The sequence below is a fragment of the Opisthocomus hoazin genome, chromosome 30 (assembly GCF_030867145.1).
Source record: "Opisthocomus hoazin isolate bOpiHoa1 chromosome 30, bOpiHoa1.hap1, whole genome shotgun sequence".
NCBI lineage: Eukaryota > Metazoa > Chordata > Aves > Opisthocomiformes > Opisthocomidae > Opisthocomus > Opisthocomus hoazin.
Genome location: NC_134443.1, coordinates 1,570,103 through 1,586,818, shown reverse-complemented (window position 1 = coordinate 1,586,818; position 16,716 = coordinate 1,570,103). Strand labels below are relative to the sequence as shown.

Sequence of the window (16,716 nt, the reverse complement as noted above, 5' to 3'; positions counted from 1 at the left end):
CCGCTTTGATTTTATTCCTTCCCGCGGTAAAAAGCTGCAGTTTGGGGGTTTTTTGCTTTAAAAAGAGCCCTGACGCGAGCTCTGCCTCGCCGGGGGGGCCACGGCGGCTCGGGGGGGGCCCTTAGGTGCCCGGTCCCGGCTCCTCCTCGGGGCTTGGGGTGCCAGGGCCAGGGGCCGGCGGCGGCAGCAGCTCCTGGAGCCGGGCGAAGGCCGGGCTGGCGGCGGGGATGTGGTTGTTCTGCGGGGGAGAGGGGCGTCGGGCTGTGCCCCGCCGCGACGCCCGCCCCATGGCGATGCCCACCCCATGGCGATGCCAACCCCACCACGATGCCAGCCCCATGGCGATGCCCACCCCATGGCGATGCCCACCCCATGGCGATGCCAACCCCACCGCGATGCCCACCCCACCGCGATGCCAGCCCCATGGTGATGCCAGTGCCACGGTGATGCCAGCCCCACGGCGATGCCAACCCCACCGTGATGCCAGCCCCACGGCGATGCCAACCCCACGGCGATGCCAGCCCCACGGCGATGCCAGCCCCATGGCGATGCCAGCCCCACGGCGATGCCAGCCCCACGGCGATGCCAGCCCCCCAGCTCACCTCCAGGGAGAGGCAGAGCAGCCCCTGCTGCCCCGGCACCTTTGGCTTCTTCTCCCGCTGCTGCACCTCCAATGCCGCCAGGAAGGCGCCGAGGCCCCGCTCGGTGACACGGTTGTCTGCCGAGGAAGAGGAGGGTTGGGGAGATGAGCCCCCCGGCCCCCCGGCCCCCTGAGCCCCCCCAAGCCCCCCGCCCTCGCTCACAGCTCAGGTTGAGGTTGAGGAGCGCCCGGTTTCCCGGCAGGACCACGCTGCCCCGGTGCTCCCGGGCCTCTTCCAGCAGCGGGTGCGGCGGCTCGGCCGAATCCGGCACCTGGACACCGGGGGGGGGGGTCCCGGAGGGAGCGTGGGACCCCGGAGTGGGGCCCCCCCCCTCCCCACCCCATCCCCCAGCCGTCCCCCACCTCCAGGCTTGGCTTCTCCGGGCCACTGGGTTTGGCTTCTCGGCTCCGGGCAGCTCTTGGCTCCGGCGCTGCCGGGAGGGAGAGCGGGGGGGGGGGGCTGAGCCAGGCATGGCCCCCCCCAGGCCCCTTCAGCCCCTGGGACCCTCACTCACGCTTCTTGGGCTGCTTGGCCTCCTCCTGCAAAGGACGGGGCAGCAGCTGGTGGACCCCCTGCCTCCCTCCCCGTGCACTGCACGGCGTAAAGGGAGGGAAACTGAGGCACACCGCCTGCCCCCAAAGCCTGGGGGGCGTCGTCCCCCCCCCCCCTCACCTTCTTCTTGGCGGGGGTTCTGCCGAGCTTGGCGGGGGGCAGCTTGCTGGGGGCTGTTCTGCCGCGCGGGGCGGAGGGATGCTCGCTCTGGCCCTCGGACTCCTTTGGGGTCTGGGGGAGAGGGGGGGGGCTCAGGGTGCCGGCACCCCCCGGCCTTACCCCCAGGTGGGGAAGATGGGGAGCTGGGGGGGGGGGGGGGTCTCACCGTGCGGGACCGTCCCAGCGCCTCGGCCCAGAGCAGCCGCCTCCTCTCCACCACTTCGGTGTGGGTCAGGGCAAAGGGCCCCAGGACCTGGCGGGCAGCGGGGCCGGCGTCGGGGCAGGATCGGGCCCCAGCCCCCTCCTCCCTCCCCATGGCGGGGGGGGCACCCACCTCAGCCAGCCGCACAGCCCCCGCGTCGCCGATGTCGTTGCTGGCCAGGGACAGCGAGAGCAGGGAGCGGTTCAAGCGCAAGCCCTGGGGAGCAGAGGGCTGGGTGCCGGGGAGGGGGGTGCAGGACCCCCGTCTCCACCCCCCACCCCCAGCACCCCCCCACCCCAGCCCACCTGGGCGATGTAGCCGGCTCCCAGGTCCGAGATGCGGTTGAAGCTGAGGACGAGCGAGCGCAGGCCGTGGTCGGGGGAGCTCGGGGTGCCGAGGCTCTGCCCGATGAGGCGGGCGCCCGCGTCGCCGATGCCGTTGTTGCGCAGGGAGAGGTGGGCGAGCCTGCGGGACCACCCAGCATGGAGCCACCAAACCCCGGCAGCGTTCCACGACGCCACGACCGTGGGCAGACGAGGGGAGAGCGGTGGATCTTGACAGGACAAGGGGCACCGGGCACAAACTGGAGCAGAGGAAGCTCCAGCTGAACCCGAGGAAGAACTTCTTCCCTCTGAGGGTGCCGGAGCCCTGGCCCAGGCTGCCCAGGGAGGCTGTGGAGTCTCCTTCTCTGGAGATATTCCAGCCCCCCTGGCCGCGGTGCTGTGCCCCCTGCTCTGGGTGACCCTGCTTGGGCAGGGGGTTGGGTGGGGGATCCCCAGAGGGCCCTGCCAACCCCCCCCATGCTGGGATTGGGGTCCCGCGGGGGTCCCGGCCCCGCTCCCACTCACGCGCTGTCGCTCCCCATCAGCACGTGGAAGGCAGGCTCGGGCAGGGGGTTCCCTTCCAAGCTGAGCATCCTGTGGAGGACCCCCCCCCCCCCCCCCCCCAAGTTAACGACCCTCGCTGGCACCCCGTTAATTAGCGATGGCGAGGGAGCACCCCTCACCGGAGCCGAGGGCAGCGTGCCGCCAGTGCCGCCAGCGCCGGGAGCAGCCGCTCCGTCAGCCCGACCTTCCAGAGGCTGCCGGGGGACCAGGGGGTGTCGGGACCTGGCTCGGGGGGGGCTGCCCATGGCCCCCCGCCCCCCCCCGCCCGCACTCACTGCACTTCCTGCAGCCCACCCAGCGCGGGCAGGCACCGGCTCAGGACCCCCAGCATGTCCTCCTCGAGCTTCCAGCCTGCCGGAGACGGGGGGGTCAAGGCTGTGGGATGGGATGGGGGGAAAAGCCCCCCCAAACCTGGCTGTTCCCCTCCTGAGGGCCATGGGATGGGATGGGATGAGATGGGGGGGGGGGGGGGGAACCCACCCAAATGCAGCCGTTCCCCTCCTGAGAGCCACTGGATGGGATGGGATGGGATGGGATGGGATGGGGGGGAAGAACCCCCCCAACATGGCTGTTCCCCTTCCAAGGGCTTGTGGGATGGGATTGGGGGGGGGGAAGAGCCCCCCAGACCTGGCTGTGCCTCTCCCGAGGGCCATGGGATGGGATGAGATGGGATGGGATGGGATGAGATGGGGAACCCCCCCAAATGCAGCCATTCCCCTCCTGAGAGCCACTGGATGGGATTGGAGGGGGGGGGAAGAGCCCTCCAAACGTGGCCGTTCCCCTTCCAAGGGCTGTGGGATGGGATGGGATGGGGGGGGGGGAGAAGAGCCCCCCAAAACACAGCCTCTCCCCTCCTGAGGGTCGCAGGATAAGACTGGGGGGGCGGGAAGAGCCCCCCCAACATGGCTGTTCCCCTCCTGAGAGCAGCAGGATGGGATGGGGGGGGGGGGAGAAACCCCCAAATGTGGCCTTTCTGCTCCCAAGAGCCACAGGATGGGATGGGGGGGGGAAGAGCCCCCCAGACACGCCCATTCCCCTCCCGAGACCCCCAGCACGGCTGGCGGGATCCCGCGGGCCCATTGCCAGGGGCTCCTCATTCCTGGGGGGGGGGAGCGGGGGGGACACGGTGGGGGTCCCTGGGACCCCACCTCGCAGGAAGACGGCGCGGACGTGCTGGGGGTCGTCACGCTCCACCTGGATGCGGGGCTGGAAGGAGCCGTACTTGCGCTCGACGCCGGCCAGGACCTCGGCCAAGGTGGGCTCGGGCGGCTCCGCTGCGGGCGAAGGACGAGGGTGGGGCGGGGGGTGCCTCCAGGGGGGCACGACCCCCCCCACCCCGACCCCTCTCACCATCGGCGGGGAAGCTGGGGGGTGGCCGGAGGGTGACTCTGGGGACGGCGGCGATGCCAGCCCGGGCGCAGAGCTCGGGGAAGTCCCGCTCCAGGAGCCCGCTGCACTGGTACTGCTCTGGGGGGGGGGCACAGGACATGGTGGGGACCCCCACAGTCCCCCCCTCCAGCCTTACCAGGGCCTGGGGGGGGGAGGTCTCACCTGCACCCTGCTCGGCCTTCCTCTCCACGCTCTTCATCTCCCCTGCAGCCGCCTTCTCCCTGGGCGTCCGCTCCCCCTGCCGCCTCATGGTCCGTAGCTGGGGGGGGGGGCACCGGGGTGGGGGGGCTCAGCATGCCCTGGGGCTGGGACCCCGATGCGGGGGGGGTGGGGGGGGTATCTCCAGGGACATGGGGCTCTATGGGGGGGGGGTGGTCTCTGGGCTGCGAGGTCCTTATGGGGGTCCCTGGAAGGGAAAAGGGGTGTCCCAGCGGCACGGGGTCCTATGGAGGGCTCTGGGGGGTGAGGGGGGGTCCTAGGGTTGGGTGGGTCCCTGGGGGGGCCTTATGGAGGTCTCCCTGGGGGAGGGGGACCCAGGGCTGATTGCTCTGTGGGGGTGCAGGGGGGTCCCAGGGCCCTATGGAGGCCTCGCTGTGTGGGTCGCAGGGCTGGGGAGTGGGCTATGGGGGTCCCTGTGTTGGGGAGTGGGGGGTCCCAGGGCTGGGGGGGGGCTCTGGGGGTCCCTGTGTGTGGGAATGGGGGTCGCAGGGCTGCGGGGGTGGCGATGGGGGTCCCAGGGATGGGGGCGGGGCTATGGGGGTCCCTGTGTGGGCGGGGTGGGGTCCCAGGGCTGGGGGCCCTATGGGGATTCCTGGGGGGGCGGCAGGAGCAAGCGGGTCTCTCGGCTGTGGGGTCCCTATGAGGGGTCCCTGCAAGGGGAAGGGGGTGTCCCAGTGGCAGGGGGCCCTGTGGGGTCTCTACAGGGGTCTTCTCGGGGGGCGGGGGTCCCAGGGCTGGGGGGGGCCCTATGGGGGTCCCAACGGAGGCCTCCCCAGGGGGTGCCAGGGCTGGGGAGCCCATAAGAGTCCCTATGGGGGTCTCCCGTGGGGGGGTCCCAGGGCTGGGAGGGGGGGGACAGTGGTGGTCCCATGGGATTACGGGGGGGTCTCAGGGCCGGGGGGGGCCATGGGGATCCCTATGGGGGAGGGGGTGTCTCCCTGGGGGGGTCCCCGGGCCGGCAGCAACCTCGGTGCGCGGCCTCGGCCCGGCCCCGGCAGCCAACGCACAGCGGCCAAGGGCGGGGCCTGGGGGCGCTGCGGCGCCTGCGCGGGGCGGGGCCGGCGCTTGGTGGGTGGGGCTTGCACGGAAAAGGCGGGGTCAGCCCGGAAGGGGCGGGGTGGCAATGAAGAGGCGGGGCCGGCGCGGAAAGGGGCGGGGCCGGCGCGGAAAGGGGCGGGGCCGGCGCGGAAAGGGGCGGGGCCGGCACTACGGGCCACGGTGGCTGGGAACTGGGAAGCGGCACTGGGAGCACTGGGCAATGATTGGGCCCTTACTGGGACCGGCACTGGGCCTGCCGGGACCTTTACTGGTCCCATCAATGGGCTCTTACTGGGTCCATCACTGAACCGTTACTGGGCCTTTACTGGGTCCTTACTGGCGCCATCACTGGGCCCTTACTGGGACTATCACTGGGGCCCATACTGGGGCCGTCATTGGACCCTTACTGGGTCTTTATGGGTTCCATCACTGGGCCCTTACCGGGGTCATCACTGGGCCTTTACTGGGCCCTTACTGGGACTGTCACTGAGCCCTGACTGCGGCCATCATTGGACCATTACTGGTCCATTACTGGGGCCATCACTGGGCCGTTACTGGTCTGTTACTGGGGCCATCACTGGGCCGTTACTGGTCCGTTACTGGGGCCATCACTAGGCCTCTACTGCTCCATTTCTTGTCCCATTCCTGGGCCTTTATTGGGACCATCACCAGGCCCATCACTGGGTCTTTACTGGTCCATCACTGGTCCGTCACTGGTCCCACCTCGGCCCCACCCCGCCCCCCAGTGCAGACCCCATCCCCGTCCCTGGGCGCGCGGGCAGCCCCGGATCGTGCCCCCCCCCACCGCCCACCCCCCTTCATTCCCCCCCGGTGCCCCCCAGGCCTGAGGACGGGGACAGCCCCGGGACCCCCACCCCCCCGTGCCCCCCCAGCCCTCAGCGGGCCGCCCTGCGCCGCGGCGGGGACGGGGGGGACGGGGGGGGCGGCGGGGGGTGCCAGGGGGGTGGCACGTCGTAGTGGCTGGGGATGTGGCTGTTCTTGGGGGAGTCGTAGTGGCTGGGGGGGGGTGCGGGGGTGATACCTTCGTCCCCCCCGGGGCAGGTCTCTGCGGGGACAAGAGGAGGCTGCAAGGGGCCGTGTGCCCCCCCCGGGACATGCAGCCCCCGTCATCGAGGCCATGTCGTCCCCCCCCACCCATGCAGCCCCCCCCACCACATCTGTGTACCCCCCGGGGCCAAGCAGCTCCCCCCACCAGGTCCAGGTCCCCCCCACACCCATGCAGCCCCCCCCCCCCCAGGTCTGTGCCCCCCCCCCACCCATGCAGCCCCCCCCCTACCGCATCTGTGTCCCCCCCATGCCCATGCAGCCCCCACCAGCAGGTCTGTGTCCCCCCCAGGGCCATGCAGCCCCGCTCACCAAGTCTGGGTCCCCCCCCCCCACCCATTCAGCCCCCCCCCACCAGGTCTGTGTCCCTCCCACGCCCATGAACCCCCCCCACCCCCCACCGCATCCATGTCCCCCCCCACCCATGCAGCCCCCCTCACCAGGTCTGGGTCCCCCCCCACCCATGCAGCCCCCATCACCGGGTCCGTGTACCCCCCCAGCCGGGCTCGCTGGGGCCAGGGCCCCCCCCGGCCGTACCCTCCTGGGGGGGCTCCTCCGCCAGCCCGATCTCGGCGTAGGACATCTCCCTCCGGACAGGGGATTTCATCTCCATGTAGCTGCCCTCGGGGGTCTTGCCGGGGGCGGGGGGCAGCTCCTTGATGGTGGCGTAGGGGTTCTCGCTGGCCAGAGAGCTGGCGCTGGTCCCCAGCCCCTCGGAGGGGTGGGCTGAGGGGGGGAGGAGTTGGGGGGCTCCCCACGGCAGGGAGCCCAGGGGAGAGGGAGCAGCCGCGTCCGGCTGCGTCCCGGGTGATTCCAGCCCCATCCCTTCCCTAGCCCGGCCGTCTCTTTCCCATCCCATCCCATCCCATCCCATCCCATCCCATCCCATCCCATCCCATCCCATCCCATCCCATCCCACCCCATCCCATCCCATCCATCGCCTTCCCCATCCCCTTCCCCATCCCCTTCCCCATCCCATCCCGTTCCCCATCCCATCCCATCCCATCCCATCCCCATTTTCATTCCCATCACATCCCATCCCCTTCCCCATCCCCTTCCCCATCCCCTTCCCCATCCCATCCCATCCCGTTCCCCATCCCATCCCATCCCATCCCCATTTCCATTCCCATCACATCCCATTCCCTTCCCCATCCCACCCCCATCCCCACCCTCTTCCCCATCCCATCCCATCCCATCCCATCCCATCCCATCCCCATCCCCATCCCCATCCCCTTCCCACCTCACCCCGTCCCCATCCCATCCCACCCCCGTCTGATCCCTGTCCTTTCCCCATCCCCTCCCCTCCCCCCCATACCTTTGCCCTCCCCCTCCCCCCGGCCGCAGCCGGAGCTGGAGCTGTAGCTCCGCTCCAGCTGCCCCCCTGCAAGGGCAGGGTTGGGGTCCCCCCAGCTCCATCCCCCCTCCCCGGCAGGAGGGTGCTCAACCCAACCCCCCCCCCCGCCCGAGCCATCCCGGTGGGTCCGGAGCGGGGAGGGGACACCGGTGTCCACCCCGCTCCAGCCGATGTCCCCAGGAGCTGCCCCCCCGTCCCCCCTTACCCCGGGGCCCCCCGAGGTGCTTCCAGTCGGGGGGGAGCGTGGCGTTGCCGTCGGGGCCGCGGGGTCTCTCCGCGCCGGGGAAGAGCTGGGTGCCGGGCACCTGGAGCCCAGAGAGGGGTGGGCTGGCACCGGGCTCAGGCAGCCGGGCCTCGGGGCTCCGCGCAACGCCGCGGGGCACGACGCAACACCGCGGCGCGCCGTACAGCACCGCGCAGCACCGCGCAACGCCGTACAGCACCGCGCAACACCGCGCAACGCCGTACAGCACCGCACAGCACCGCGCAACGCCGTACAGCACCGCGCAGCACCGCGCAATGCAGTACAGCACCGCGCAGCACCGCGCAACGCCGTACAGCACCGCGCAGCACCGCGCAACGCCGTACAGCACCGCGCAGCACCGCGCAACGCCGCGCAACGCCGTACAGCACCGCGCAACGCCGCGCAACGCCGTACAGCACCGCGCAACGCCGTACAGCACCGCGCAACGCCGCACAGCACCGCACAGCACCGCGCAACGCCGTACAGCACCGCGCAGCACCGCGCAACGCCGTACAGCACCGCGCAGCACCGCGCAACACCGTGATGCACCTTACAACAACTTCGTGTGCTGTGCAAGACCACAGTGCACCACGCACCACCACGCCACACTGAGTAACACCATGACGCACCGTACGACACCGTACAACACCGTAGTGCGCTGTGCAACACCGTGACACAGCGCACAACACCGCGGCGCACCATACGACACGCGTGACTCACAACACCGTCGTGTGCTGTGCAGCACCATGGTGCACTGTACAACACCGTGACGCACCGTACAACACCGTGACGCACGATATAACACTGTGATGCACCATCAAACACCGTGACACATCGTACAATGCCATGACACACTGTACAACACCGTGACGCACCGTACAACACCATAGTGTGCCATGCAAAACCATGGTGCACCGTGCAACACCGTGACAGACCGTACTACACCGTGATGCACCTTACAACACCATAGTGTGCTGTACAAAACCATGACACAGCGTACAACGCCATGATGCTCCTTACAACACTGTGACGCACTGTACGACACCACGGTGCACCTTACAACACCGTGACAGACCGTACTACACCGTGATGCACCTTACAACGCCGTAGTGCACTGTGCAACACCGTGACACAGCGTACAACACCATGATGCACCATACAACACTGTGACGCACCGTACGACACCATAGTGCCCTGTGCAAAGCCGTGGTGCACCATATAACACCGTGCAGCACCCTACAACACCGTGAAGCACTGTACAACACCGTAAAGCACCGTACAACACCATGGTGCACCTTACAACGCTGTGACGCACCGTACAACACCGTTGATGCACCGTACAACACCGTGATGCACTGCACAACACCGTGAAGCGCCGTCCAACCCCACACTGCGCCGTGCCCCGCTGCCGGAGCCGCACCGTGTCGTACCTTGAGGGAGCTGGCCCGGTCCTGGGCGCCGGGGCCGGGGGCCGGCAGCGTGCACTGGGACAGCGTGTGGTAGCTGGGGTTGGAGTAGTAGTGCGCGTGGTGGTTTGGTGGCACGTCTGCGGGGACAGGCGTCAGGCTGGCACAGCGGTGGTGGCGTCACCAGGGATGGGGCCGTGGCCACGTCGCCACGCTCACCTGGCACCACGTAGTCAGAGGTGTCCGTCTGTCCGGCTGTGTAGCCCACGGCCAGGTGCCGGCTCTCCTTCCCCTTCCGCCGGTGACGGTAGCAGAGGGCCACGGCCACCACTGCCACCAGCAACGCTGCGAGGGCCACCAGGCTGAGCACCAGCCCCAGGGAGCTGTAGGCAGCTGACGCGGCCGGCACGATGGTGTAGGGCTGCTCGGGGGTCTCTGTGGGGTGGGGGGGGGGACACGGGGTGCTTAGGGTGCGGCAGGGACCCAGCGGGGCCTCCCAGCTCGGTGCCCACTCACCGGCATCGCAGTGGTGCCCGATCCTGCCGGGGGTGCAGGGGCACGTCCCGCTGGCCGGGTGGCAGGAGGCGTTGTGGGGGCAGCGGCAGAGCTGGGCGCAGCGGGGCCCGAAGGTGCCGGCGGGGCAGGCTGGGGGCACAGGGACCAGGGCAGCCGGGGCCGTACTGCGCCGGGCCATATGGCCCCGTACCGCCCCGGGATGTATGGCTCCGTGCGGGGACCAGATGGCTCCATACTGCTCCATATTGCCTGGGACTGTATGGCTCCATACTGCCCAGGACCTTCTGGCTCTATATGGGGACCATAGAGCCCCATACTGCCCAGGACCATATGGCTCCATACTGCCTGGGGTGGTATGGCTCCATATGGGGACCACAGAACTCCATACAGCCCAGGACCATATGGCTCCATACTGCCTGGGGTGGTATGGCTCCGTATGGGGACCACAGAGCTCCATACAGCCCAGGACTGCATGGTTCCGTACTGCCCAGGACCATATGGCTCTATATGGGGACCACAGATTCCCATACTGCCCGGGAACATATGGCTCCATACGGGGAACACAGAGGCCCGTGCTGCCTGGGACCGCATGGCTCTGTACTGACTGGGCCATATGGCTCCATACGGGGCCCACACAGCCCCATACTGCCCGGGACTGTATGGCTCCATACGGGGACCACAGAGCTCCCAGGACAGTATGGCCCCATAAGGGGACAATATAGTTCCTTACTGCCTGGGACCGTATGGCTCCATAGCAGGACCATATAGCTCCATACTGCCCGGGATCATATAGCTCCGTACTGGGACCACATAGCCTCATACTGCGGACTAGGTGACCTCTAGGGGTCCCTTCTGACCCAAAACTTTCTATGATTCTATGATTCTATGACTGCATAGCTCCATACTGGGCCCATATAGCTCCATAGTGGGTCCATATCGCTCCATACTGGGCCCATATACCTCCATACTGGGTCTATATAGCTCCATAGTGGGTCCATATTGCTCCATACTGGGCCCATATTGCTCCATACTGGGCCTATATATCTCCATACTCCCCAGGTCGGAGCTGGGCAGGGAAACCCACATGGCTCGGGGCTGTTCCCTCTCCTGCCCCCGCGGACCCCCAGGCTGGCTCTGGGGGGGTTGCAGCCCCCCGGGGTGGGGGGGCCGTGCCGGGCTCTCCCCTCCCCACAGCGCAGCCCCCTCCAGCCGGCCGGGCAGGGGGGTGCCACGTCCCTGGGGGCACAGACTTGGGGGGGTTGGGGCGGATGGGGCCAGCCCCGCTCCCCCCCCCCACCCCCCCCGGTCCCCCACTCACGCTGGGTGCAGCGGGGGCCGCGCCAGCCCGGGGCGCAGAGGCAGGAGCCGTCGGCGGGGTGGCAGGACGAGCCGTTGGCGCAGGAGCAGCTCAGCGAGCAGCGCTTGCCGTAGCGGCCGGGTGGGCAGGCTGGGGTGAGACGAGTTGTGCCCGGTCTCAGCCCAGCGGGCAAAGGCATGGAGGGGTGGGTCGGGAGCAACGCAGGGGGGGGGTTTGGGGGGGGACTCACTGCGCTGGCAGCTGGGGCCACGGTACCCCGGGGCGCAGGTACAGGACCCGTCCTGGGGCGAGCAGGCAGCCCCGTTGCGGCAGTCGCAGGGCGTGCGGCAGCCCCGGCCCCAGAAGCCCTGCGGACAGCCCTGCTTGCAGCGCAGCCCTGCGAGGAGGATGAGCAATGAAGGCCGAGGGCACGGCGGGGTGTCCCCCCTTTTCCCAGTCGTCCCCCCAGTTTACCCATCCAGCCGGGCAGGCAGCCGCACTCTCCCGTCACCGGATCGCAGCCGTCGGCGTGGGCGCAGTCGCATCGCTGCCCGCAGCCCACCCCGAACGTCCCGTTCTGGGGGACGGGGACAGGTCACGGGGGGCAATGCCGAGGACAGTGGCACCCGACGCCCGGCGCTGGCAGCCCCGCCGGACTCACCGAGCAGGGGTGCAGGCAGCGGGGGTCCCGCCAGCCCGGCGGGCAGCGGCAGGTCCCGCTCTGGGGGTCGCAGGCAGCCCCGTGGGCGCAGTCGCAGCTCCGGTTGCAGCCGGGACCCCAAGTGCCGGGGGGACACGGCGTCGAGCAGTCGGGTCCGTGCCAGCCTGCGGGGTGGGGGGGACAGTGGGGTGGGCGTGGGGATGGGGACCCCCACCCTGAGGGGCACCCACCTTCCTTGCAGAGGCAGGAGCCGTCAAAGAGGGAGCAGGCGAGGGCGTGCGGGGACAGCGGGGTGGGCGCGGGGATGGGGACCCCCACCCTGGGGGGCACCCACCTTCCTTGCAGAGGCAGGAGCCGTCGAGGGGGGAGCAGGCGAGGGCGTGCTGGCAGGAGCAGCGAGCGGAGCAGTTGGTGCCGAAGGTGTCGGGGGGGCACAGGGAGGAGCAGTGCTCATCCTTGGGGTGGGAGGGGGGGGGAGGGAAGATTTCAGGACAGCCGGGACCCCCACCCAAGGGTTGGGCAAAGGACCCGGGAGTCTGGGGACCCCCCCTCCACCCACCCTTGCCTCTCCTCTTGGCACCCTGGTGCTGGAGGGAGAGTGGGTGACCCCAAAACCCAGCTTCCCATGGGAACCCCAAGCTGTCCCCAAGGCTGCCTGGACCCCCACGCTGCCCCCAGGGATGCCCACGTGCCCATGCACCCCCCCAAGAACGACCCAGACCCCCCCATGCTCCCCCCAGGACCACCCAGACCCCCCCACTTTCCCCCTAATGACACCCAGATCCTCACAGTCATCCCTAGAACCACCCAGACCCCCACACTCCCCCCCCAGGACCCCTAGACCCCCACTGTCCCCCCAGAACCTACCAGACACCCTCATGGTTCCCACAAGACCACCCAGACTCCCCCCTCCCCAGGGATGCCCAGATGCCCCACACTCCCCCCCAGAACTACCCAGACCCCCCTCACTCTCCCCCAAGACCACCCAGACAACCCCATGCTTCCCCTTAGAACCACCCAGACCCCGCCCACACTCCCCCCCCAGGACCACCCAGACCCCCCTACACCCCCCCCCCAGGACCACCCAGACCCCCCCTACACTCCCCCCACCCACAACCACCCAGACCCCCACACTCCCCCCACCCAGGATCCCCTAGACCCCCACTCTTCCCCTAGAACCTCCCAGACCCCCTCATGCTCCCCCCAAGACCACCCAGACCACCCCACGCTTCACCTTAGAACCACCCAGACCCCCCCACACTCCCCCCCCCCCCCCCGGACCACCCAGAATCCCCCCCCTCACGCTCTTCCCAGGACCACCCAGACCCCCCCCTACCCCCCCAGGGATGCCCAGACCCCCCTCCCCACTCCACGTGCTGCCCCAGCACTGCCAGCCCCCCACGCCCCCCGTGCCCCCCGCGCCCCCGCACCGTGTAGCCGGGGGGGCAGCGGCATTGGCCGGTGGTCCCGTCACAGGCCCCCCCGTGCAGGCAGAGGCAGGCGTGCAGGCAGCCGGCCCCGAAGGTGCCGGGGGGGCAACTCTCGTTGCAGAAGAGCCCGGCCCAGCCAGGGTGACAGACGCAGTCCCCGAGCAACGGGTGGCAGCTGGGGGGGGGAGCACCCGCTCAGCACCCCAGTGCTCCCAGTACGGAGCACTGGGTGTGCTGGGAAGGGGCTTTGCAAATAGGGGGGGATACAAAACATCTGCCCCACGGGGGAGGGGGGGGGGAGGGGGGGGATTAATCCCTTCCTGGCCACCCAGCCAGCATCCCGGGTTGTGGGGTGAGGATGCTGGGGGGGGGCGAGGAGGCTGGGGGGGGCAAGGATAATGGGGGGAGGGGAGGGAGCTGGGAGGAAGGGAGAGTGTTGGGGGGAGGCGAGGGAGTTAGGGGGGAGGCAAGAGTGTTGGGGGGGCACGAGGCATTTGGGAAGGAGGGGAGGGTGCTGGGGGTGGATGAGGATGGTGGGGAGGGGCGATGGTGTGGAGGGGGGGAGGCAAGGGTGCTGGGGGGACGAGGGTGTTGGGGGGGACAAGGGATTTCGGGGGACGAGGGAGTTAGGGGGGAGGCAAGGATGTTTGGGGGAGGGGAGGATGCTGGGGGGAGGGGAGAGTGTTGGGGGGAGGCGAGGATGCTTTGGGGGCACAAGGAATTTGGGAGGGAGGTGAGGGTGTTGGGGCTGAATGAGGATGCTGGGGCGAGGCGAGGGTGCTGGTGGGGAGGCAAGGGTGCTGGGGGGACATAAGGATGTTGGGAGGGAGGGGAGGATGCTGTGGGGAGGTGAGGGTGCCGGGGGGACATAAGGATGTTGCAGGGAGTCGAGGATGCTGGGGGGAGGCGAGGGTGCTGGGGGGGAGCCTGGGCTGGCGGGGGGGGGCCGGGGGTCCCCACCTCTGGCTGTGCTGGGGGTGGCAGAGGCAGCGGCTCTGGCAGTGGAGGCCGTAGAGGCCGGGCAGGCACTGGCGCTCCTGGCAGCGGCTGCCCTGGAAGCCGGCCTGGCACAGGCAGCCCCCGTCCACGTGGAAGCAATGGCCCCCGTTGGCACAGTCGCAGCTCTCCCGGCAGTCCTGCCCGTACCGCCCCGCCGGGCACCTCTCCCGGCACCTGCGGCGAGGGGACAGGGGGTGACACGACCCCCCAGAAGCTCGTGGGGCTCCCCGGACTCCCGAGCTGAGGCCGACCAGCTCGTTGCATGCCAGGCAACGTGCTGGCAGCAGCAGGGCTCAGTGGCCCCCTCCCCGTGTGCCTCATCCCCGAGCACCTCAAGCCACCCGCCGTACCCCTCTGTGCCCCCCCGTGCACCCCCAGCCACCCACCGTACCCCTCTGTGACCCCCAGAGCATCCCCAACCGCCCACCATACCCCTCTGTGCCCCCCCGTGCACCCCCAGCCACCCGCCGTACCCCTCTGTGCCTCCCTCAAGCACCCCCAGCCACCTGCTCTACCCCCCCGAGCACCCCCAGCCCCACGCCTCCCCTTCCCAAAGAAGTGCCCCGTCCCCACGAGTCGTGTCCCCCCGTCCCCCCATCCCCCCGTGCCCAGCTCACTGCTCTCCGGTGAAGCCGGGGGCACACTGGCACTGCCCCCCCCGGGGGTCGCAGCAGCGGCCCCCGTTGTGGCAGCGACACTCGCCCTGGCAGCCGGGGCCGAAGCGCCCGGGGGGGCACGGCACCGAGCAAGATCTCCCCCTGCAAAGCAGTGCCGGGGTCAAGCCGGGGAAACTGAGGCAGGCACCGCGTTTCGGGGGGCAGGGGCCGGGAGGGGGGGGGGGGGTCGCAGCCCACCTACCATCCATCCGTGGGGGCAGACGCAGGCGCCTGTGCCGGAGGGGTGGCAGATGCCCCCGTTCTGGCAGGGGCAGGGGGTGTCGCAGGGGGTCCCCCTCGGGGCAGGGCACCTCGCAGCTGCGGAGGAGGGGGGCGAGGGGTGAGCGGGACCCCCCGGCGGCGGGGTGCCGGGGTGGGGGGCGAGGCGAGGAGCCCCTACTCACAGGGGGCCGGCCAGCCCCGGGGGGCAGAGGCAGGCGCCGGTGGAGGCGTTGCAGGGGGCCTGGGGGGGGCAGGGGCAGGGCAGGCGGCAGCCCTGGCCGTAGGTGCCGGGGGGGCACGGCTGGCGGCACAGGGGGTCGGCGAAGCCGGGGGGGCAGGAGCAGGCCCCGCTCAGGGGGTTCGCAGGGGGCCCCGTGGTGGCAGGCGCAGCGGCGCTGGCAGCCCGGGCCCCACGACTGCTCGTCGCACTCTGTGCGGGGGAGACCACCAGTACCTCCCCGTCCCGTCCCACCCCATCGCATCCCACCCCATCGCATCCCACCCCACCCCATCGCATCCCACCCCATCCCATCCCATCCCACCCCATCCCACCCCATCCCATCCTATATCATCCCCATCCCATCCCATCCCACCCCATCCTATCCCGTCACATCCTATCCCACCCCTATCCCGTCCCCATCCACATCCCATCCCATCCCCTCCTCATCCTATCTCCATTCCATCCCAAGTGTATCCCATCACAAGCTCTCCCCATCCCAGTCCCATCCTTATCCATCTGTATTCCCATCCCATCCATCTCCATCCCCATCCCATCCCCATCCCAATCCATCCCAACCCATCCCCACCCCATCTCCATCCCATTCATACCCATCCCATCCCCATCCCATCCCCATCCCAACCCATCCCATCCCCATCCCATCCCCATCCCCATCCCATCCCCAGCCCATCTCCATCCCCATCCCCATCCCCACCTCATCCATATCCCATCTCCATCCCCACCCCCAATCCCATTGCCATCCCATTCTCCATCCCCATCCCAATCCATTCCCCATCCCGTCCCTGTCCTCATCCCATCCCATCTCCATACCCTTCTCCATTCCCCATCCCCAAAACCCATCCCATCCCCATCCCATCCCCATCCCCATCCCCATCCCCATCCCCATCCCCATCCCCATCCCAATCCCCATCTCCATTAACCACCGGGACGTCCCACCCCAGGACCCCGCCGCCCCACCCTGCCACCCCCGCCGGGGGTCCCCAGCCCAGTCCCCCTGTCCCCCCCCCCAGCCCCTCACCGCTGGAGCAGTCGGCCCCCCGCCAGCCCGGCTCGCACTGGCAGAGGTCGGGGGCCACGCACCGGCCGTGGACGCACTCCCGAGTGCAACGCGCTGCGGGGACACGGCCGGGGGGCTCAGCCAGGCTACGGCCCCCCGGCCCCCCGGGCCCCCCGGGCCCCCCCCCCCCGCTCGCCCCACTCACGGACGCAGCCGTCGCGGCTCTCGTAGTAGCCCAGGCAGCACTGGTAGCGTCGCCGGTAGTCGGTCCGGATCGCCTGCCGGTACTCGGTGCGGTACAACGATCCTGCGCCCCGCGCCAGCGCCGTCAGGGTGGGGACGCCCCCCGCCAGCCCCCCCCAAAGCCATGGGGACACTCCGCAGTGAGACCCTTGCCAGCCCCCCATAGCCTAGGGGACACCCCATAGTGGGACAGCCCCCCCTCAAGCCCCCTAAAGCCATGGGGACACCCCGCAGTGGGACAGCCCCCCTCCAGCCTCCCCAAAGTCATGGGGACACCCTGCAGTGAGACCCCCGCCAGCCA

At 69.8% G+C, this 16,716-nt stretch overlaps 1 protein-coding gene across 1 annotated transcript; it reads right to left on the bottom strand.

Annotated features, from left to right (window-relative positions):
• Positions 1–37: 37 nt before the first annotated feature.
• On the bottom strand, positions 38–16,579 carry LOC142364875 (uncharacterized). Its single transcript, XM_075445022.1, is given in 33 exon segments — positions 38–238; positions 603–718; positions 804–912; positions 1,004–1,071; positions 1,156–1,180; positions 1,314–1,424; positions 1,519–1,605; positions 1,687–1,726; positions 1,860–2,137; positions 2,403–2,471; positions 3,664–3,715; positions 3,792–3,908; positions 3,993–4,089; positions 6,130–6,153; positions 6,690–6,878; positions 7,712–7,811; positions 9,181–9,296; positions 9,376–9,591; positions 9,673–9,801; positions 10,991–11,119; positions 11,220–11,366; positions 11,444–11,546; positions 11,631–11,794; positions 11,965–12,085; positions 13,061–13,235; positions 14,021–14,233; positions 14,677–14,817; positions 14,907–15,010; positions 15,012–15,033; positions 15,120–15,298; positions 15,300–15,367; positions 16,194–16,286; positions 16,378–16,579. Coding segments are annotated over 33 exon segments (3,921 nt in total). The 3' UTR covers positions 38–121.
• Positions 16,580–16,716: the final 137 nt, after the last annotated feature.